The sequence below is a fragment of the Phaseolus vulgaris genome, chromosome 8, assembly GCF_051622355.1.
Source record: "Phaseolus vulgaris cultivar YP4 chromosome 8, ASM5162235v1, whole genome shotgun sequence".
In the NCBI taxonomy this organism is placed as follows: domain Eukaryota; kingdom Viridiplantae; phylum Streptophyta; class Magnoliopsida; order Fabales; family Fabaceae; genus Phaseolus; species Phaseolus vulgaris.
The window spans coordinates 56,973,809-56,997,026 of record NC_143505.1 but is presented as its reverse complement, the minus strand read 5'-3'; the positions used below and the strand labels follow the sequence as shown (position 1 = coordinate 56,997,026).

Below are 23,218 nucleotides of genomic sequence, written 5' to 3'. Positions count from 1 at the left end.
AATGTGCAGTATATAACTATATATTTATAATGTGTCAACCATTATTAAATAGGTAAAAAAAAGAAAGTTACCGAACATAATATTTATTTATTCACTTATTGGTATTTGGATTTAATTTTACTACATCAATATAAAACTGGATGGCAAGTAAAAGAATCAATTCTAAAAATCCATAAAAAAATTGTATAGTTTTTTTTTTCTTTTAGGTAAAAACGTAAATGGAAATTCAATGATGCAACAATCTGGTGTTCTTTCTCTTTCACATAGCAATATTATGATTATTTAACTACATTAGAATTGACATTGTATCATACGTGATTGAGAGGAGGTGAAATATGTATATACTTAGTGTGGCCGCTACACAATTGGGATACTTTCTCTTGAGACACAGACATAGAGAGTAAGTGAATTTGATTAAGAGGTAAACAAGTTACATTAAAAGTGAAATTGAAGAAAAGGAAAATAGAAAATGATGAGTGAAGTTGCAATTGGGAGAAAAGAGAAACACATAATAAGGAGGAGGTCCAAAGAGAGAACATTACCCCACAATTCAAACTGTGTTACCTCCCAGAATGGCATGAATACTTTTATATAAGCTTTGTCTTTTTTTACCTAATAATTAGTAACTAGTTAAAAGGATAAGATCATGCCTATTGAAGATGCGATACCTTTTAACTTCATATAATGTCGGCAACACATGATGTTTGCGAAGAACATAAAGATGCATGTCCCAAACAAGCATACAAGATATGCAAGATGCGACCAACATTCTAAAATTGTAATTGTAATTGAGAATGGTAGCCCATGGCCCTGGCAATTGGTGGTTGCTGGTTATAGGTTAGGCTCACATGAATTTGTTCATGTCTCCAATGAACAGGGCCACATGAGCTGTGGTCTCTCATCCCATTTCCGATTATTGGTGACAAAGAAGCTATTAAGCGACAAAAACACATCTTGTCGTTTCTCAATTCTGAATCATTTCATGCACGTTCATCAAAATGCTCCAGTAATTAACTATATATGATGTTCTTACAACAATCCAAACGTTTATTATTTGTGATTTTTTTTATTAATAAGACACTTTTGTATACAAGTTTTATATAATTAAGAAAAGTGTATGTACAAGATATCTTAATAAGTTTAACTCTTTGTTCACAATAATGATTTTTTGTTTGATATCATATTGTATTCATATGTTCTAATCGATATTTGATGTTGTACGGTCTAGGTCGAAAGGTTGGTCAAAAGGTTGACCGGAAGGTAAAAATCAAATAAAAATAAAGAATAAATAATTAGTTATTATAGCAAAGCTCATTAAAAGGCCAAAAACTTAGAAAGTGTGTTTAAAGAAGATTAGGTACAAAGAGTAAAATTCCAATTGGGTTTAAGGTCCAATAAGAAAATGCTATAAATAGGTTATCAACTCAGGTAAGTAGAGTGAATTCTATCTGATCATTAACTAAAACCAATTTTGACTTTATCATCGGAGCTCATTGCAAGTACACATTCTCACCCGTGAGAGGATACCGAAACCAAAGACCGAGAGATCCAGTGGACCTAGCCCAGCGAAGGGATAGCCCACAAGTTACATCCAAGCCCAAGTCCAAGTTAGAGTAGTAGTCAATCGAAAGCATACACTGAGATAGAAGACCGAGAAGTCAACGATTTCAAAAGAAAGAAGTTGTTTCTAGGCCCTTGTAAGAACATATGCCAATGAAGGCTTGCCTTAGGGTTGTGACTTCGGAGTGAATAGTTTCCTATGGAATTGAAAAAAAAAAGTTTTAATATATAAAATTAATTAGTGTATCTTAATGTTTTCATGTCAACGAATTTTCACGTCAATGGAACTATTATTGTTTTTTCTACTTAAATGCATTCATCATAAGTTAGAGGTAGTTCCTCAACATGCTTTAGTGCGAGTGAAATTAGATTTAGTTTCATTAAGGTTTCAAAGTCAAATTTTGTAAAAAAAAAACTAAGTTAAAAGAAAATATTCCACTGAAAGGAAATTTTGACCCTTAGCGTAATTGATGAGTACATTCAAGTCCAAGGGCATGGTGAGGAGGAATTTGACCAAGACATTCCAGACTTAGGTAGACCCATGACAAGAGGAAGGTTTAGAAATGTCAAAGATACATTGTAGAACATGCTTGGAGTATTAGAATAAAATCATATTAATATATGTTGCTTCAAGTAGGATTTGAATCTAGAAACAGATAGAAAGTATCAATTAACCACTGGACAAATGATCATTATTGAAAAATATGGATTGTATTTACATTTTATTTACTTACAAACGAGACAAGACCTATAAATAAATTTGTATTTATACACTTTTGGAATTCAGAATGATAATGAATGTTTTGACAATTTAATAAAGATAATATATCTCTACTAGGATTCTTTTCTGCATCTTGCGATCTTAGCAAGAATTCACCAATTCTTGTGGCAATCATCCTCAAGCTTATCAAACTTTGCTTGTGGTGCCTCCCTCTATCTAAGTTTTCATTGTTACTATTTTTAATTGATTCCATTCCGTAACCCTAAATTCTCAATTCTATTGTTAGTTTTATTTGGAATCATATCATCAACTATGAACTTCATATGTATTTTATGTTGTTCTTAGTTTAAGAAGAAAGACTGACCTGTAATACACAATTTTTTCTTACATTTTCGTTATCATAAGGTTTTATATAATCAATATATATATATATATATATTAATATGACCTCTTAATAATATTTAATGAGTTTTTATGTGTGCATATTTATCTATGGAGAGTTATATTAAAAATAATTTACATTGTGTTCGTATTTGAGTGAGTATTGCTCACCCGGATGAATTTGCGATGATTTATTTTGTTTGGTTCCAGTGATTTGCAAGCGAGGAAAAATGGGTAAAGTTGAAAAGAGGATCCTCACATATGGTTGAAGAAATGAGTAGAAAGTCACGTAACATGTAGTCATTTATGTTGGTGCCCTTCATTTTTGGTGAACAAAGCCGTGTGACCCTCTATGTATTCGTGAGAGAGAAGACACTCATAATTGATTATGGAAGTCATTCAAATGATCAATAATCGATTATAGGTTATTTTTAAAAGGATAATCGATTATTCTTGCGCCATTATCGATTACGCGCTATTTTTTTAAAGCATAATTGATTATCCATTTGCCATAATCGATTACGTATTTTTTCTGGAAATGGTAATCAGTTGTCCATGTGCCATAATCGATTATGGGTCCATGTTGATATTAAATTGTGACCCATGTTTACGTAAGTGGTGACCCAAATAAAGATTTTTGTACAAATTTTTGGAATGAACACATTGTATTTTTTTTAAAGGGTGATCGGTTATACTAGTGCCATAGTCGATTTTAAGTGTGTTTTCTACTGTATAACTGATTATCCTTGGTTGATAATCGATTACGGGTCAATGTTGATATTAAATGGTGACTCATATTTACATATGTGGTGACTCCGAGTTTTTGTACAACTTTGTTGAATAAACACATTGAACCTGATGGTTAAATGAGAATATGAATCGTAACATCAAATTAATTACTTTCCTGACTCTTTTGAATAATACACATTTTCCTATATGATTGTTATTATTTTATGAGACATTATTCTAAAATCTTTTTTTTTTTTCATATTATGGATTGTACATTAATTTGATTAATATCAAACCATTTTTCATATGTTAGGACAATGTTACATAATTTATATATTTTTTTCAAATTCATTTATTTGACAGTATCATAAATAATGTTTTAATTATAAACAACTAGAATGCAATAAATAAATAGATCATATTTCTTTTCCAGATAATTTTAAATATAATGGAAAATTTATAATCTTCATTTTTTTATCAATTAAAAAATTAAAATTTCAATCACATTATTCAAGTCACTCACAAACTTTCATAATTTTTTCTTTTATTTTTCTTTATTTTCCACTCTATTTATCTTAATCCAGAGAATCTCATGTTTTCTCACATTTTTCCCCATTCCTCCAAATCATCTCAAATTCACTCTCCTAATTAAACAAAGCATTAAAATGTTAAAATAAAATCAGACAAATACTTGATTGTATGCTGCAAATTTAACGTAAATATACATATTAATGTTAATTGTTGGTTCATGCTTATAAATAAAATTTTCATTTTTTTTAATGAGGATGTATGAGGAGCTTAATATTGATTAAAAATTAAATCAAGTTGTTTACATAAATTGCTTTGTTCGATTTACAAAATAAATTTATTTATTTTTAAGTATAGGTGAGATTAATATTAAAATAATAACTTTTTTTTATAACTTTCATATTTGAGATTCTCTACTATAATTTTAAGTATAATCAATGATATAATTGATAGTCAAAACAGTATAGTAATTTAAATATTATATTCGATAATAAATTGACGTACAATCTTTTCATAGGATAACTAATACACAATTAATAAAGATAAAATACATTTTCGGTCTCTTGAATTTTAGATTTTTTTGTTCGTCATTCTTATTTTGTGGAACTACAAATATGACATGTTAATCATATGTAATTTGTTTGTAAATTGTTTATTACCTTTTTATAATAGTGACTTTTTGTTGCTTATCATTTTGTTAACTAGTTTTACTAAATAACATTTTATAAATAGTTTGTAACTGATTTTTGTTAAAATAGATGTAAACTAGGATTAATCTAACCTATTATAAGATTGTCATGTCATTCATAACTTTTTTCTATTGAGACTTAAAATGTTAATATCTACACTTAAATGTGTCAATTTGTCTCAAACCACAAGGTTTGACTTTGACCGACATGGACTTGCTAAAAAAAGTTTAGGAGGGCAAAAAGTTCATATAAAAAATATTGGGTGAAAATGTCTGCAAAAATTCCAAGGATAAATGTAAATTCATGGCCAAGGAATTGGGGAATGGTAACCTTTAGACAATTGAATCAAACAATTTCTCTCGAATTTTTGTCTCGAATTTTTGTCCTATTTCTATTGACTTGAGTTTTGAAATCGCATCCTCATTGTCCAAACACGATATTTGCTTGCTAATGTTGCACGAACACATTCCAAACTTGTTCACAGTCATTCCTAGGAGTTGACTCAAAATCCTAGGCGACGAGGTTCAGATTCCTCACCTCCTCCGATTCGCCCTCCTTGAAATCCCCAATCTCAAACTCGTCAAACATGACGCTATTCTCGTTGAGGATCCCAAAGTGCTTCAAGATGTTGGAGCGGGAAGAGGTATGGGAGGCTTTAGAGGTGTGTGAGCATTGATTGAGGTGGAGACATTGAAGAATTGGTTAAAGTTGGAGGATCCGATGACTTTAATGGAGATGGCAAGAATAAACCAGTATTAAAGAAGATGAAGTAGAATGAGAACGAGAAACATATCCAAAGAAAACGTAATTAAGTTATGGAAAATACTAGCATATGCACATAACAAATTTATAAATTCTAAAATTATTAATTATATCGGTTAAAACTATAAGTCACATAACAAAAACTTATATTTTTTTATGTCATTTTTATTTCTAACATAATAATAAGTTTGTAATTTATTATAAAAATACTACTGCCTTATTTTTTGTATTGGTAGATTATAACTGTGATAATATATTGTCATATAATCACGATTTTCCATTAGTGTATATTTATTTACGAAAAGAATGTTCAAATAATCAAAACATGCTTCCCATCTTGAAAATATGAAGAAAACGTATACTCCCCGGGTGAAACACTCCATCTCAACTCAAAGCTTTCGTTTTCTTTTCTGTTCTTTTCGTGTTTATTTTGACAAGTACCAAAAAATAAAATAGGATTGTTTTTATTTATTATTATGTTGAGGTACATAGTAAAATGTCATTAAGAGAATCTTAAATATTTATTTTCTTGCAATCCGTGTTCTCTTTATTGTATGACTGTGAGTTTTACACAAAATTTAAACAATATTTTTTAAATTAAATATTTAATTGAATACTAAATATAATACTCTAAACAATAGATATAATAATATATTTATAAATGTTATGAGTAAAGTAAGTTTCATTATTTAACCTATTTTAAACTATATTACATTTAAAACTCATACACATATATTATGAATGAAGTGTATTTTGTTTTTTCATATATTCATAAATGAAAAAAAAAAAAAGTTGACACGTGTAGTGGGTGAGATGAGATGGAGATTTAGGTGAGAAAGGAATGAGCGTTAATTGCGCCGAGTTAATGGCAAGAACTCGTGCATTCACTCAAGAAATTGGTTTCCAATTTATTAGTATTAATGATAGCATTCTAATTATGCTGCCTCACCATCTGAATAAACAGACACCTTTATGTCATACTCTGACTCTGCTGCATCATCTCATTCCTCTCTCTTTTTTCTTCTAAACCTAACTTCTTTCTCACTACAGCTGTATTAGCTTCACCTTCTATATGCGACCCACTATTTAGGATAAGAAAAAGCTTAAGAGATTATCATTATGAATTAATGTTAGCCAATAACAAATTCTAATAAATATATTATTTAAAACAGTTATCCTAAAAGTTTATAATCTTAATTTTAATAAATTCTTTTCATAATTTGATTAAAGAATTAAACTTGTGATGAAAGCATTAAGATCTAGATAAGAATATAATATCTTATAAATATGATAATATTAATGTTAATTTCATACACTTAAAACATTGTTTAAATCATATGGGTTGGGTGTTAAAAAGTCCACATGCCAAATAACTCGTAAAAGAAAAATTGTATAAGATCAAAATAGCAATAAAAATCCTATATGACAAAGACAATCAATATGTTCGATTTTAAAGTAAAAAAACTTATTTTATTTAAAAATGAAAAAAAAAAATCTTTATCCACGTGAAAAACAATTCAAAATAACAAAGTCAGATTGGAATTTTGTCAAGTTAGACTAAGATAATATCATCTCAAATTGGTCGACATGAGCCCATGTAATCAGATTTTGGTTCAGGTCAGGTTAAGTTAGGTGTGAAGCAAGTCCTATCGAGACGTGAAATTGAGTTAGGATAGGTTAAGTCAAATTGAGTACAAGTGAAGTTGAGTTTAGTTTCAAACAAGTCAAATCAGGTTGAGATGACTCATGTCTGGCCAAGTTAGATTGAAACCATGTTAGCTAAGTCAGGTCGTGTTTAGGTCAGGTCGATTCGGGTAAAGGCCAAGTATGTATGAGTCGGTCCCGTCAAGATAGACATGGTTGAGGTTGTGCCCAAGTCAAGTAGGTCGATCAAGTTAGGTTAGAGTCAAGCCAAGGTTGGTATGGTCTATGTCATGTTGAGTTGAATCAAGTCCACGTTGGACTAAATTGAGTTATGCTTGTCAGACTAACTTGACTCGGGTCCACATGAGTCGAATCAAGTTAGGTCCATGTTGAGTCCAGATCAAGTCGAGTTAAGTCGAGGCACCTTGGATTGAGTCATTTTGGCTCCACTTGGGTCGAGTTGAGTTAAGCCCACCTTGAGTCGATTTGAGTTAGGTTCACACTTTGCTAAGTCGTGTTGGACCAAGTAAAGTTGTGTCCATGTTAGGTCAAGTAGCATCGACTCACCTTGGGGATAGTTCAATTTGTTGGGTCGAGCACTTATCATTAGGACAAAATTTATAATTAGTAGTCAAAGCATCATGATTCAACTGTGACTTGGTCCACTTGGCCTCCGCCAATGAACAATTGATGTCACCTGTAACAATCTCCCCCTCAACAACTATCACATTAGGAATCAAACTCTTTGATTGTGACTCAACACCTTATCTACACCATAGGACAATTGTGCAACCTACAATAATCTCTCTCTCAACAATTGTCTCACTGGGAATCAAGCTTATGACCTTGACTCTGATACTAATTGTTGGATCTAACGCTTACCACTAGGCCAAAATTTATAGATAATAGTCAGAGCACAACTCTTTCTACTTAAGAGTGTAACAATCCAGGCGTCACGATTCGATTGTGACTTGAATCACTTGAGCTTCGCCACCAGACAATTGATATCACCTCAAACATAGTTGGGTGAACATCAAGCTGAGTTAAGTTGGATCCATATCAGATCAAGTCGAGTTGGACCCACATTGAATCGAGTATAATCGATTCCACATCAGGCCGAATCGATTCATGCCCATGTCAGACAAAGTTCAGATTAGGCCATGTTAATTGAAGTGGAGATAGGACTAACCACCCATATCGGACTATATCAAATCGGCCAAACCCAAGTTGGCCAAAAGCTTAAGAGTTTATTATTATGAATTGTTGGTATAATTTTAGCCAACAACAAATTATAATAAGTTTATTATTTAAAATAGTTACCTTAGAATTTATAAACTTATTTGTAATATTTTTTTTATATCTTAGTCAAGAGTAGTTATTTAACAAAGAATGCTCAATTTTAATTAGGAGTGACTAAGTTCTACAAATGTTTAGTGTTAGTCAGGAGTGGCTGGATCCAAAGACTACTCAATTTTGAGTCAAGAATGGTTGGGATAAAAAATACTCAATTTGATTCAGGAGTAGTAAGGTTCAAAGAATAACCGATCTTAGTCAAGAGTGACTGCATTCCAAACAATACTCAAGAGGTTAGCTATGAGTGGCTACGACCCTAAATAATGTTCACAGGGTTAGTTATGAGTGACTACAAGCCCAAACAATACTTAAGAGGTTAGTCAAAAGTTGTTACAAGCGTAAATAATACTCAAGGGGTTAGTTAGAAGTGACCAAAAAATACTTAAGGGGTTAGCTAGGAGTGACTACAATCTCAAACAATACTCAATGGGTTATTTAAGAGTGACTACAATTCCAAACAACACTCAAGAGGTTAACCAAGAGTGACTACAAACCCAAAAAATACTCAAGGAGTTAGCTATAAGTGACTATGAGTTCAAAGAATAATAATTTGTAATTCACAATATTAGTCTACTTAATGAAATCCAATCTATTGATTAAGATTTGGACATAGTATGTTGTGTGAGTCAAACCAATATAAACATATCGTGTGTATTTTTTTCTTATCTTTTTTACTTTTCATGTTATTATTGTATGAACTAATTTAAGAAGGCGAATTATTAAAAAACACTAAATTTAAAAAAATGCTTTAAAACAAGTAAATATGTTAAGTTATAAAAAGTTGTGTTTGTCACATCCCATTAAACCAAATATAAGTTAAAAAAGACTTAAACAAATGACTTGCCATGTAAAACTATCGTTTAAATAATCACAGTTAAACATATTTAGGAAAAGTTTTCAAAAGATTATTAAAACACAATCAAACCATCATTTCTTATATTTTTCCTATTTTTTTACAAATGTTTACGGATCAATTTGCAATTTATAATATTGGAAGGAGCTTTGGTGGATGAGCTTTTTCAAGTCATTCATTTGGTGTACCAATTAAAGAAAACTTATTTCAAGAATTGGTTCAACCTGACTTATAAGTCATGAGTCAAAATTATAACTTTAATAATTATTATAATTTAACATATTTAAAATGTGAAGATTAAAAATTGTATGAAACAAAAGAATATTTTTAAATCATTCATAGTTTTTAATCATTTATTATGATTAAATGTTTGTTTAGGTATGATTAATTGTCCCATTTAATTTATAAGTTAAAATGTGAGATAGTTTATATACATTATTCATTTCTTTAACTAATTAATTATCAGACAAAAAATTTAGTATTATTTTTATCTTTAGAGTCAAAATCCAAATTTATAATATGTTATAACAATTATGATACAAAAATTAATATATAAAAAGTAAATTATAAGTTATTGTATTAGTCGGTATCGGACGAGTCATGTCAATTGGTCTCGATGATCGATCGGTTGGTTGAAGACACCTTTAAAGCAGATACAACTACAATAAATAGTAGTTAAGGCAAGGCATTTGCAAGAACTCTTTGAAAATACAGGAGACGTTCCACCGAATCTAAATAACGTCGTTCACTTTGCATATACAATTATAAATAAAATATAATTATTTTAAATAAAAATACAACGTTAAAAATAAATTATTGAATTGAATATATACCTATCTTATTTATATTAAATAATAAATATAATACTTAACTAAATTATGTGATTAAAAATATACTAATCTTAATTTGAAATAATATTTATTACTTTAGTTACACTAAATAATTTTTTTAATTTTTAGGCTTAAACTAACTACAGTCAATAATAAAAACTAAAAAGAATGATTAAAAATGTCATAAACTTAACTAACCGATATTTTTGTTGAAATTAAAATATATATTTAAATTAATATTAAAATAAGACTTGTGTTGAATATATTAAAAATCTTTACAATGATATTCGGAGCACTAGAGAAAGTAAAGCATTATATCATGAAATGATTAGTGATAAAATATTAATGCAACAATCATTCAAGATATCATTATACACTGTTATTGGAATAATTTTTTCGATTCAGTGGATCGAATGTCACCTTTTAAAAATTCATTGTTCACCAATGTTCCTTTATTAGTCCTAATTAAGATGGGAATAAAATCATTGTACGAATCTTGGAGGATAAAGTCTCAATCAAAATCTATTTTTACCTTCTTTCTAAGTCTTTATCAATGCTAAACATAATTATTAATGTACACTTTTTTATTTTGGCTAAGAGACAATCTTGTCCCTACAATAATCTAAATTTTGTTGAATTTACTTTAGTTGCCTATAAGCAATTTGGTACCTGGTAAGAAAACTGTACTTTTAAGAAATGACCAAGATCTTAGTTTCTTTTCAGAAAAACAAAAATTATTAATCCGAATTCAACAATATTTAACATATATCAAATGTTGCTTAATTTGAATATAGCAACCTTAAACGTCAATAAACATGAAACAGAGACAGCATAATTTGTAAGTGGACAAATTATTGTTTTTTTTCTTCTTGTAAACGATAAACAAAAGTACCCACTCTTTATTAAAGAGATTTACTATCCATTATTTTATATAATGATAGTAACAAAGTTAAAATCTAAGATTTCACACAAACTGCCCAAACTTTCATTTCTAGAACAACCCTAATAGTTGAATTTAGTATAAGTTTGATTGAACACTATAGTAGAATTAGATAAGATTGATTCATTAAAATGTGTATTTTTTACTAAAAATTTGGGAAAATAACTGTTTGATGTTAAAGCAAACTCAAACTTTTTATCTTTAGACTGACCATAGTAGTTCAATATAGTAACAGTTTGGTTTAACGTTAGACTAGAATTAGATTTTTTTTAATTAAATGCGTAATTTTTAAAAAAATAGGATTTTTTTTTACACTAAAACAAATGGAAACAACTTTAGCAATTTCTGTGTCAAATAAAAAAAATACATGAATTTTATCATTAACCTATTATTAGAATAGAAACATCCAAATATAAGCCATTATTTCAAAAATTAATTTTACAAATACTCACTCAACACAATACATTGTGTACCATTGGAGATAAATTCACTTTGCAGTATATGAGAGCTGGTGATCATTGCTTTTTTAATTATTTGAAGAAAATGGATATATAGTGTAATATTTGAGGTTCAAAGTTTGAGGGTAATAGATGTTTAGCTTAAGGTTATGAAATATAAACTTCCCAAGGAGGGTTTTGTATCCACTTGGAGCAATGACTCCATTGAAAGTGGAACACAATTGGAGCAAGCATGAATTAGGAAAAAGTTTGATGCAAAGGACAACAATTTAACTTAGAAAGTTATTGGATCTTGAACTTCATCTCTTCTCATCCATATCATAGGGTTAAAACTAGGTAATGCACTAATTATCCAAAATTGTGAGGTGCATTGTACAAAGTACAAACCCTCCAAGTTAAGCTATCCATTCCAGTACAATTTCTAAGATAGGAAACGAGCATGTTATATAACTTTAATTAAGAAAATGACCATAAGCATCCATGGTGGTATTCTAAGTTGAGTAAGGAAAGAAAGAAAGACATGGAAAGAAAGAAAGAGTTCCAATAAACTATGCAGACACAGGTATTGAGTTTGATACCTGTGTTAAGAGGCATAGGTTGGTCTAATAACCCCCCATCATCTTAACCTGCTTCAACCTCAAGTTAAACAGGAATTCAAGAGGGTACATTAAAGTGGAAGAGCCAGGATATGACAAATGCAAAGACCATACAGGCTAGTAGGAAATTCAAAAAACGGTGACCCTGCCAGAAATTTCTAGTTTCTGTGGGTGGTGCTGTTCCTGATGGTGGTACCGTGGAAGCATCATTTGCCTCATTCCATTGTTCTGTCATTTGAATTTCAATAGCTCCAGCTACATTGCGTGCAATTGATCCACATATTTCACATGTTCTGTTAATCATACAGATCAAATACTTAGTACAATTTACAAGTCTATTACATACAAAAGTATAACACTATTGCAGTAACTTTTAGTAGTTTAAATACACAAGCAGAAGTAAACTAAAAAGCATGAACCAATAGAAGCTGCATTTTAATGATCTTGAGCCATATTTTACCGAAAAAACAAGTAAAGTCATACGAAACAGTTTCTGAAATGGTTCACTTTAACAAATAGCAGCAGATGATAACTGACTTGCCAAACTGCTGTCACTTCTTTATGTTCTCTGTTTGGGCTGGGAACAACTTACACATGGATTATTTGAAAAAAAAGGAAGAAGAAACCTTCATCTATTATTTTCATCTTAATATCTTTCTATAGAATAACGAAAATTCCTATAAACTTGATATAAACTAGAGACTGAAGTGTCGTAAACCTTCAAATTTCAATCAAACATTGAATAATTGAACTTATATTTTCTAGCAATGACCGATTCTACTCACTTAATACAACAATCCTTTCAAACTTCAACTTTATTCCCTTCATTCAATATGCTCACAAGGCTGTCAAAAAAACAATTCCAAAATGACATTTTTTCTTTGATATGAATTGAAGTCTGTGACTTTCTGTTATGGATTGGTGTTTTGATATCCCACTGGTAAAATAACATGTTTCTTTCTGAAAAATAGAAGTGTAAAAAAAGGAAATATCTTTCTGAAATGGGAAAACAATCTAGATGCAGCAAATTTCATGATGCTTCTACGGATTAACAATTAAACTTATGAATTTGAAAATTACTGGAGCCTGTCAACAATAGGTGATTATTACTTCATGAAATTCAGCTGTCAATGTGTCACAAAAGTCCAAAGTGAATGATACACTTGTTCATGATTTCTTTTGAAGAAAGAAAAAGAAATGACTATTTAATAACAAGGGCCAGATCAATAAATAAAGGGGTGATTATACTAATCTCCCTTGAGGTTAACATTAATTAACTTAGGGCTTTCTTGATTGGGAAACTATACCCACCTCCATAAATGTACTGTTTTAACAAAATCCTTCTTTTACAAGAAATTTCTCATAACACACCAACTTTTACTTATGGACCATACATGCTGTCTGATTAAAAATAACAAAGCATTGAAGGCAAGTTTAGTTTTTTTTTTTTAAAAATAAAGCTTTCAAAAATTCAACAAATGAGGTTTCAAAAATTTGTTGTTTTTTAATTGAAAGTTATATATTGTTTCTTCAAATAAACAAAAGGTTAGGATATCATTATATTTCTTTGTTTAAAAATTACCAAAATTAGAAAATATTTATCAAGAACTTAAATTCATTGTTCCTTTTCCTTCAAAACCTCACTCTCAGACATACTTTTGAAATTCAATTTGTTCACAAGCAACTGGATAAAGAGGTAGAGAAGCAAATCAAACATGCTTGGACAGTCCGATATGCAAATATGATGATATTTTCATCTCCCCTCCAACATCTTTCTTTAAGCATTTAATTTTGATGTGAACAATTTTGGGAAAAATGTGGCCAAATTTAGCTCACACAATGACTTTCTCTTAGCAAAAGAAGACCCTGCCTTTTATCCCAAATCCTCTTCGTATCATAAGCATATGCTAAATTGCGAAAGAGTAAGAAAACAACAAACAGACAAGTCAAGTCAAAGCACCAGATTTGGGGGAAAAATAGATTATCCATATCTCAAATTAAAGCAAGACCACTAGAGATACCTTGTTCATAACTTCTCTCCAAAAGACAAAAGCCAACAGCTTAAAAATGGTGTGTAGTAAACTACTAGCGAGTAAGTAGTACTGATCAATCTACAAATTCACAATACTTTGCCAAGAACCAAGTCATTCCAAAGACATAAAAGTGAACTTACTTGTTGCCCTTGATCTTGAACCAAGCCTCAGCACACTGCTTGTGAGCAGCAGCCAAATCATCCTTGCAAGAGCATCCCAGCTCAATGGGAGTTCCAGATTCATGGTTGGTCATATCCATGCTGAGATGGCAAATCCTACAATCCCTCTCCACATTATCCAAATGCACCTTAACTTCGAGGACTGAACCCTCCTCCAGATCCACCTCCACTGAACACTCTGAAGCAGAGGATCCTCTCTCCTTCTCACACACTCCCACTATCTCAGTGCCAGGATCATGGGAAGAGCTTTGCCCCTCATGCGAGTGATCGGTGGCGTCGGAACACCCCTCGTCAGCGGCCGAGCTCCGGTGACAACAGCCATTACTGTGTATGTCAACAACAACAACAACATGAGACTTGTCCTCAGTAGTGACCAACATTTTGAACACCCAAGTTGAGAATCTATATGTAATGACTCAGTGAGGCAAAGATCATAAATACCCACAAGTTTTTAAGGAGAAAGTTTCAGTCTTTCTGAAGCCCAGCACGAGTTGTGTGAATTGTGTGCAAGGTATGTGATCTCTCTCTTCTGAGACCCTGACACAGGAGGACCTTTGAGAGAGAGAGAGAAGTGGATCAGAAGAGATGATATAAGAGAAACAGCATTATGATTATGCAGTGATCTGATGGGAGAAATATAGCAAAAAAAATAAAAATTCCCTATTTTTTGTTTGTTTGTGTGTAAAAAAAAGAGGGGCCTTGGAAATCTAACAGTGTCTCTCGACTCAAAGACCCAAAGCACACAGAGTTTTTAATATGTCTGATTATTATTATTTTCTGTGTGTCTATACTATGTCGTTACCATAATAACAAGCAAAAAGAAACCTTAAAACAAGAGAGATTGTTGAACACGGGTCACTCACGGTGAAGTGACATGGTGTGTGAGATAAGTGGACCCCACGATTCTTTTTCCTTGTGGAGTCTGGTGAGAAACCAGGGTGGTTTTTCACTATGTGCTGCAAATGATGAGTGCAACAGAGGAGAGAATGCAAGAAAGAAGGAAAAGGGAAAGGAAAATGAAAAGAGAAGAGAATGAATTTGAAGAGTGAGGTTATGATTGATAGATAGAGAAGACACCTATAAAAGCACTTTCTTTTGGCGCTGCCATCAACAGATAAAACTGTGAAAAGCACAAAATTCTTTGTCCTCTTTGCCATTCACCACTTTCACTTTTCTCTTTCTTCATCTTTTCTTGTCTTTTATGTCTTTTTCATTTTCTTAACTATGTCTTTTCTACTTTTGGTTTTATACTTTTCAAGAGATGAGAAAATTTCTATACTTATGTATCAATGAATTTAATCTTTCAATTCAAACAAATAGATTTAGTCTATTTTTCTGAGAATTCCTTACCACATGATGAATATGGTTGAAAATAAGATTGAAGAACTTATAAATATTTTAGAATAATTTCCGATTTTATTTGTATTTATTATTTTACTTCATATTTTCAGTTTTTTTTTTCATTTATATGCTTGTACTCGGACTTAAAAAAAAATCATCAACAATACACAATTTTAGTTACCAAAATTATTCCTTTTACATCTGATCCGATCGGTCATCGGTAGTCGATGACGTCAGCATCAGAGAACCACGTGGACCACTCGCAGGGTGACACGTGGACCAGGTGGCAGAGAGGTCGGGGGGACGATCGCCAAGAGAGGTGATCGGTGGTCAGTAACCAAGTTACCACCGACAGATCAGGCGGCAGAGAGGTCGGGGGTAGATCACCCAGAATGGTGATCGGTGGTCAGTAGCCAAGTGACCACCAGCAGATCAGTTCCTAGACTCGCGCCTGGAGGCAGAGCGCGATAAGCGAATAAACACTGATCAGTCATCGGGTGTATTGTCATCGGGGTCTCGTGTTACACGCAGTTAAACTGGGACTGAGGCTCCCAGCGAGAGCGTTACGCATGGACCCCGCATGAACACACCTCAGGGAATCGTGCACGAGAGTGGCCTGAGGGAACTAGTAAGCCAGTCGATGATTGGTGATTCCCTCAACCCATTACGTGCGTGTCATCCTGAAGGGTAAGTCGCCTACGCAGAGAGTAACGTTTGGTGAGTGTGCCTAGACCAGCCACACCCGACGTTCTCCTAAGAGTATGCAATTTACCCAGATAAGAGAAGCATCCTAAGTTACTCCGCAAGGGCGTAACTTAGGCAGACAAAGAGAGGCGCTAGAGCCCTTCCAGTAAGTGACACGTGTGTGGTTAGATGTGAGTTGCAGGCCTCCACGTGTCATCATCTGAGAGGGGTGCGGTCCAGACAAAAGAGCACTCCGTACCGCTAAAGGTACAGACAGGCGCAGCCAAGCGCAGACATGCGCAGACTCTCACGCTCCCCATTGCTGATTCTGAAGGTACGCTTTCTCTGAAAAGCATGACAGGGTTCTGACACATGCCAGAAAAGCATAACAGAATTCTGTTATGCCCAGAAACAGGGAAAGAGAGATAAAAGGGAGAATCAGAGTGAGAGTGAAGGGGGAGAAAAAAAAAAGAGATAGACAAAAAACAGAGTGCAAGTTTTTTCTCACACACACATTACTAGTTTCCAGTTTCTGGTGGTTCTGTTGGACTAACTTGATCGTCGGAGTGCAAACGGCCGCTAGAGGCGCCGTCTGTGTGTTTTGCAGGTCACATTTGAAGACGTCTGAGAGAAAGTTCGGGGAGTGATTCCGCAGAAGACGCAGTCGCGTAGACGGGGCAGAGAGTGCCACGAAGCGATTCCTCCACGTTCGAGTTGCCGGCAGGATCATTTGGCGCCCACCGTGGGGCACGAGTGAATCGTTGTCCCATATATACCACAGTTTTAAAGCTCACCAGAGTTTTTTCAGTTTCTTTGATAGAGAAGATGCCTAGAAACAGACAACCATCACCTGCGCCATCCGCTGACGAAGGAGCTGTGACAATGGCGCAGGTCCTGGAAATGGTGCGCACGCTGCAGGATAACGCTGCAGCGTCGAAAGTTGAACAAGAAAGGATGCAGACGGAGTTGGCTGCGTCGCAAAGCAGGAACGACGAGCTGAATCGTGTCAACGAAGAGTTGAGAAGGACGCTGCAGGCGCAGAGGGAGCACGTTGTTGACGAAAGGGTGTCTAGGCAGCCCTCACCTCCAAGGGCATTTCCCATGCCATTCTCCCCTGAGATCATGGGAACCATGGTGCCTCCCAACCTGGTGGGGGTAAAAGCGTCGTTCAAGGGGGTAGAAGACCCGGAGGCGCATCTGACGGCATTCCACACCCAGATGATGTTGTCTGGGGGCTCAGACGCTGTGTACTGCAAGATGTTCATGAGCACATTGAGCGGAATCGCCATGGAGTGGTTCGTGAGTTTACCAGAAGGGCATATCACGTCTTTCTCTCAGTTCTCGAAGCTCTTCACTGAACAATACATCGTCAACAAGGCACCTGCAGTGGTGTCCTACGACCTGTTCGACGTGCGCCAATACCAGGGGGAGTCGCTGAAGGACTACCTCAACCGCTTTGGGGCACAAGTGGTTAGACTACCCAGCAAAGATGAAGATGTGCTTGTGCACGCGTTTAAGAAGGGAGTGCTGCCTGGCCCTTTCAGCGAGTCTCTCATCAGGAGCCATCCCAGCACCTTTGCAGAGATCCGACGACGTGCGATGGCGCACATAGTGGCAGAAACAGAGGTTTCTGAGAAGAGGGGAAGTGCTGCACCACCCAGACCGCGTGGAGGGCAAGGAAAACCACAGCAAGCAAGGGTGCATGAGGCCAAAGAGGGGAAGAAGGTGCGGGAAAAACCTCGTCCCTATGCACCAGGCAAAGACCAGAGCAAGGGGCGTGCAAGGGAGAATAACGCACCCCCAAGATACAACTTCATGGTGGGATTGGCGGATCTCATCGCCCTTCCTGCCGTAGCAGCAAGACTACGAGTACTAGAGAAGACAGATAAGGTACTCGGAAGGAAGAAGAATGAATGGTGTGAGTTTCATCAGGCCTTTGGCCATACACTTCATTCCTGTTTGGCGCTGGGACACCAACTGGCAGAGTTGGTGAAGTCTGGTTTTCTAGCAGATTACCTGCGTGAGCCGCAGGGTGATCGCGCGTCAGGATCCCAAACTGGAGAGCAACAGCATGAAGTCCCTGTGCATGGGGAAGTGCAGACGATCGCTGGAGGCTTCTCTGGTGGGGGATGCACAGCTTCACAAAGAAGGAGATACACACGATCGGTGATGGCGGTAGATGCAGTGAATGAGAGCCATTACCCCGAGGTGGACATTATCTTCAGGAAAGCTGACCTACGGGACGTTGTCCCGCACGACAACGACCCTGTGGTCATTTCCCTCATCACAGCAGGAAGACGGGTGCATAGAGTACTCGTAGATCAAGGAAGCTCGGCGGATGTCATGTTCTGGCCAACATTCAACAAGCTACAGTTGTCCCCTGATCAGTTAAGACCGTATACTGGTTGTCTCTACGGTTTTGCAGGGGATCAGGTAGAAGTGCGGGGATACATCGAGCTGAGGACAACGTTCACTGACGGAACGATAGCCCGCACTGAAAAGATAAAGTACCTGGTGGTGAACGCCCCTTCTGCGTACAATGTCCTGTTGGGGAAGCCAACGCTCAATAGACTGGGCGCAATACCATCGACAAGGCATATGAAGTTGAAGCTGCCGTCTATGGAAGGGACCGTGATAACCATCAAGTCGGATCAGGCTGAGGCAAGACGCTGTTATGAGAACAGCTTGAAGCAAAAAAGAAGTGTGTGCCATGTCACCACAAAACCACCACCAGGCGTGCGCGAAGAGCGATTGGCGGTCAGGGAGACACAAGGCGCTCAGAGGATGGAGAACGCTGCGGTGGGGGGCTCCCAGGTAGCCCAAGTTGAAGAAGAAGAGGAAGGCACGATCACTCCTCGCGGGTCAGGGATCGCGAGAGCGGTCATTGCCAGTGAGAGAAGGCCCCACCCAGCTGAAGGATGGGTCGAAGTGGACATCAGGGGAAGAAAATTCAAGTTGGGGGGATCCCTCATTGAAGAAGAGCGAAGGCTGATCATGGGTGTGATTGAGAAGCACATGAATGCCTTTGCATGGTCAGCATCCGACATGCCAGGAATCGACCCCGATTTCCTCTGCCATCGTCTATCGATGGACCCCATGGTTCGACCGGTGCGACAGAGAAGAAGTAAATTCAACGAGGAGAAGAGGAAGGTGATCCACGACGAAGCGCAGAAGCTCCTTGTCGCAGGGCATATCAGAGAAATCCAGTACCCCGAGTGGCTAGCGAATGTGGTACTGGTGCAGAAGGCAAGCGGCAAGTGGAGAATGTGCGTGGACTTCACTGACCTCAACAAGGCGTGCCCCAAGGATTCTTACCCCCTACCCAGTATAGATGCTCTAGTTGATAGCGCCTCGGGGGGAAAGCTACTCAGCTTCTTGGACGCTTTCTCAAGGTATAACCAGATCAGGATGCACCCAATGGACGAATGCAAGACCGCGTTTATGACGGAACGGTATTACTATTGCTACAAGGTCATGCCATTTGGGTTGAAGAATGCGGGGGCTACCTACCAGCGGCTCATGGATAGGGTGCTCTCGCCCATGCTGGGAAGGAACGTACACGCCTATGTAGATGACATGGTGGTTACGTCCCAAGAGAAGAAGCATCATGCAGCTGATCTGGAAGAGCTATTCACCACCATTGCCAAGTATAGGCTGAAGCTCAACCCTGAGAAATGCATATTCGGTGTGGAGGCTGGGAAGTTCTTGGGTTTCCTCTTGACAGAGCGAGGAATCGAAGCTAACCCGGAGAAGTGTGCGGTGATCGTGGCAATGAGGAGCCCAACGACGGTGAAGGAGGTGCAGCAGCTCACCGGTCGCTTGGCAGCACTGTCCCGATTTATGTCCGCTGGTGGGGAGAAAGGTCACCCATACTTCCAGTGTCTCAAACGCAACAACAGATTTCTCTGGACACAGGAGTGCGAAGAGGCTTTCGTCAAGCTAAAGGGGTACCTGGCGAGCCCACCAGTCCTGCGAAAACCCCAGGTAGGCATCCCTCTTCGTCTATACTTTGCTGTTACGGAGAGGGCAGTCAGTTCAGTCCTGGTGCAAGAGCAGGACCAGGCCTAGAGGCCTGTTTACTTCGTGAGTAAGGTGCTGCAAGGCCCTGAAACAAGGTACCAGGCCCTCGAGAAGGCTGCTCTGGCGGTGGTGTTTTCAGCCAGAAGACTCAGGCATTACTTCCACAGCTTCACAGTGGTCGTGATGACTGATCTGCCTATCCAAAACGTATTGAAGAAACCTGATGTAGCAGGCAGGATGGTCAAATGGGCAGTAGAATTGTCGGAATTTGATATTCAGTACGAGCCCCGAGGACCGATCAAGGGGCAGGTGTTCGCGGACTTCGTAGTCGAGCTATCATCCATCGCGACACCTGCAGAAGGGCTAAATTTCCGATGGGTGTTATCGGTGGATGGCTCCTCTAATCAGCAGGGAAGCGGCGCGGGAGTCATCCTGGAAGGACCAAATGGGGTACTGATCGAGCAGTCCCTCCGCTTCGTCTTCAAAGCTAGCAACAATCAGGCGGAGTATGAGGCCCTGATCGCAGGAATGTTGTTAGCAAGAGAAATGGGAGCAAGAAATCTGCTGGCCAAGAGCAATTCGTTACTGGTCACCGGGCAGGTTACCGGGGAGTTCCAAGCAAAGGACCCCCAGATGGCAGCCTACCTGGAGTATGTGCAGCTCCTGAAGACGTCCTTCGCCGAGTTTGAGTTAGTGCACATGCCAAGAGAGCAGAATGCCCGAGCAGACCTGCTTGCCAAGCTGGCCAGCTCAGGCAAGGGGGGGAAGCAGAGAATCGTCATTCAGGAAACCCTGAAGGTGCCGCGCGCGTTCGTATCAGACAACAGGTGCTTTACGTATGCAAGTCAATGGAGCGTCTAACGATCGGTCATCGGTCGTTGACCCAAGAAACGCTAAGAGCACCGAGGGTGAGATCGCGACCCTCAAAGACCGATGAGTCGATGGAGGTTCATGCGGAGAAGGAACCCGACACCTGGATGACGCCATACCAGCTATACTTAGAAGATGGTGTACTCCCGCTCGATCTGGCAGAGGCAAAAAGAATAAAGAGGGGTTCAAGTAAGTTTACTCTCATAGATGGAAGCCTATTTAGATTTGGATTTTCTCACCCTGTGCAGATCTGTGTACACGGCGAGCAATGCACCAGACTCATGTCTGAGCTGCACGAGGGGGTGTGCGGAAGCCATGTAGGTGGTCGCGCTTTGGCAAGTAGAGTACTCCGCGCGGGGTACTACTGGGCAAAGCTGAAGGAAGATTGCATAAGGTTTGCTCAGCGATGCAAACAATGTCAGCTGCATGCAGATTGGCACAAGGCACCCCCTGAGGAGTTGAGGTCCATCCATAGCCCGTGGCCATTCCATACATGGGGGATTGACATCCTAGGACCTTTTCCCCTGGCGACAAGGCAGATGAAGTTCCTCATTGTGGCCATCGAATATTTCACTAAGTAGGTGGAGGCAGAGCCAGTTGCACACATCACCGCACAGAAAGTCGAACACTTCGTCTGGAAGAACATTGTCTGCCGCTTCGGAATACCCAAGAGGCTGGTTTCCGACAATGGCACCCAGTTCACAAGTCATCAGCTGAGGAAGATGTGTGAAGAGTTAAAGATACAACAGGTTTTCGCTTCAGTGGAGCACCCACAAACAAATGGGCAGGTGGAGTCAGCAAATCGAGTGCTGCTCAGGGGGCTGAAGCGAAGACTAGACAAGGCCAAAGGAGGCTGGGCAGAGGAGGTCCCCAGAATTGTATGGTCTTATCACACCACCCCACAGTCCAGCACCCATGAGACACCCTTCAGCCTTGTCTATGGGACAGACGCCATGATTCCTGTGGAAATACAGGAGAGCTCCCCCAGATTCTCGAACTTCGTTGCTGAAGAATCCAATGAAGAGCGTAAGGTGAATCTGGATCTGCTAGACGAAGTGCGGGAAGAGGCCAGAGTCAGTGCCGAAGCTGTGAAGAGAAGAGTAGAGCGGAGGCACAACTCTAAAGTGAGGCCCAGGCGTTTCCAAGAAGGTGATCTGGTGATGAGAAAGGCGCATCAAAATGACATGCAGAACAAGTTATCCCCAAAGTGGACAGGCCCATACAGAGTGGTGGAGACATTAGAGAACGGAGCCTATCGCCTAGAGACTTTTGAAGGAGGAACACTCCCCAGAACATGGAACGCCACCCATTTAAAATTTTATTTCAGTTAAAGTTGTACAGTAATAGGCGTTCTCGCGCTAAAAGATGCATGTTTGTATGTGGTGGAAACAGTTGAACAGACAAGGGGGCACTCTTTTCCCTAAGGAGGGTTTTTAACGAGGCTGCCCAATTAAAGAAAAAATTCCAGCATATAAAGCGTGCTCAAGTATTAAAGTTAAAATCCTCCTTGCCCCAGGTGCAAGTGCAGGTGATTGGTTAGGCCCTACTTGCCCTAGGCGCAAGTACTGGCACCGATCTAAGTCTTCCTCACCCCAGGTGTGAGCGCAAACAGTTAAAGGTTTGAAAAGCCAGGGGTGCTAGTAAGACCAAGGGGGGGAAAGGAAAGGTTTTGACAAAATGTCCTTACCCACTTGGCATACACCAATATTGGCCCAGTAAGACTCTTAGTCAGAAACCTTTCTCACCCCAGGAGTGAGACAGGGAATGAGCGACTCAACCCGCCAAAGGGTGATGACCTTAGGGAAAGTAAAAGGGGTTAGCGAGAAACACTTTTCTTTCCCCAAGACGAGGCATCACTTTGAGCGATCGATGTCAAAGTCCTTTATGCACTTAGCGCTAGAGCGACAGAGAAAGCTAAGTAAAAGACTAAAGAGCGATCACTGATGAGTTGTCGGTAATTGGCTAGTAGTGCAAAGCAGCGCACGAGGACTGTTAAACACCAAGCTGAGGGAATAGCCAGTCGTGATCAAGCAGAAGCAAAAGAGTA

At 37.7% G+C, this 23,218-nt stretch overlaps 1 protein-coding gene across 5 annotated transcripts; it reads right to left on the bottom strand.

Moving 5' to 3' along the window:
• Positions 1–11,866: 11,866 nt before the first annotated feature.
• On the bottom strand, positions 11,867–15,311 carry LOC137826498 (RING/FYVE/PHD zinc finger superfamily protein). 5 transcript variants are annotated; one of them, XM_090294624.1, is made up of 4 exons: positions 15,082–15,311; positions 14,702–14,808; positions 14,218–14,580; positions 11,867–12,337 (listed from the first exon to the last, which is right to left on the bottom strand). In XM_090294624.1, exons 3-4 carry the CDS (start codon positions 14,334–14,336, stop codon positions 12,103–12,105), a joined length of 354 nt encoding a protein of 117 aa, XP_090150750.1. In that variant the 5' UTR covers positions 14,337–14,580; positions 14,702–14,808; positions 15,082–15,311; the 3' UTR covers positions 11,867–12,102. The 5 variants fall into 5 exon arrangements, with proteins under 5 accessions (XP_090150750.1, XP_090150749.1, XP_090150751.1 ...); XM_090294623.1 differs by having other exon boundaries at positions 15,120–15,310; XM_090294625.1 differs by lacking the exon at positions 14,702–14,808 and having other exon boundaries at positions 15,120–15,287.
• Between the last annotated feature and the right edge of the window lie 7,907 nt (positions 15,312–23,218).

Bases quoted from the DNA above. Each gene is read 5' to 3' on its own strand.
- LOC137826498 (XM_068632475.2), bottom strand. From the start codon at position 14,636: ATGTTGGTCACTACTGAGGACAAGTCTCATGTTGTTGTTGTTGTTGAC. The intron at 12,338-14,217 runs GTAAGTTCACTT...TATGATTAACAG, and splicing joins TTCAAGATCAAGGGCAACAA to AACATGTGAAATATGTGGAT.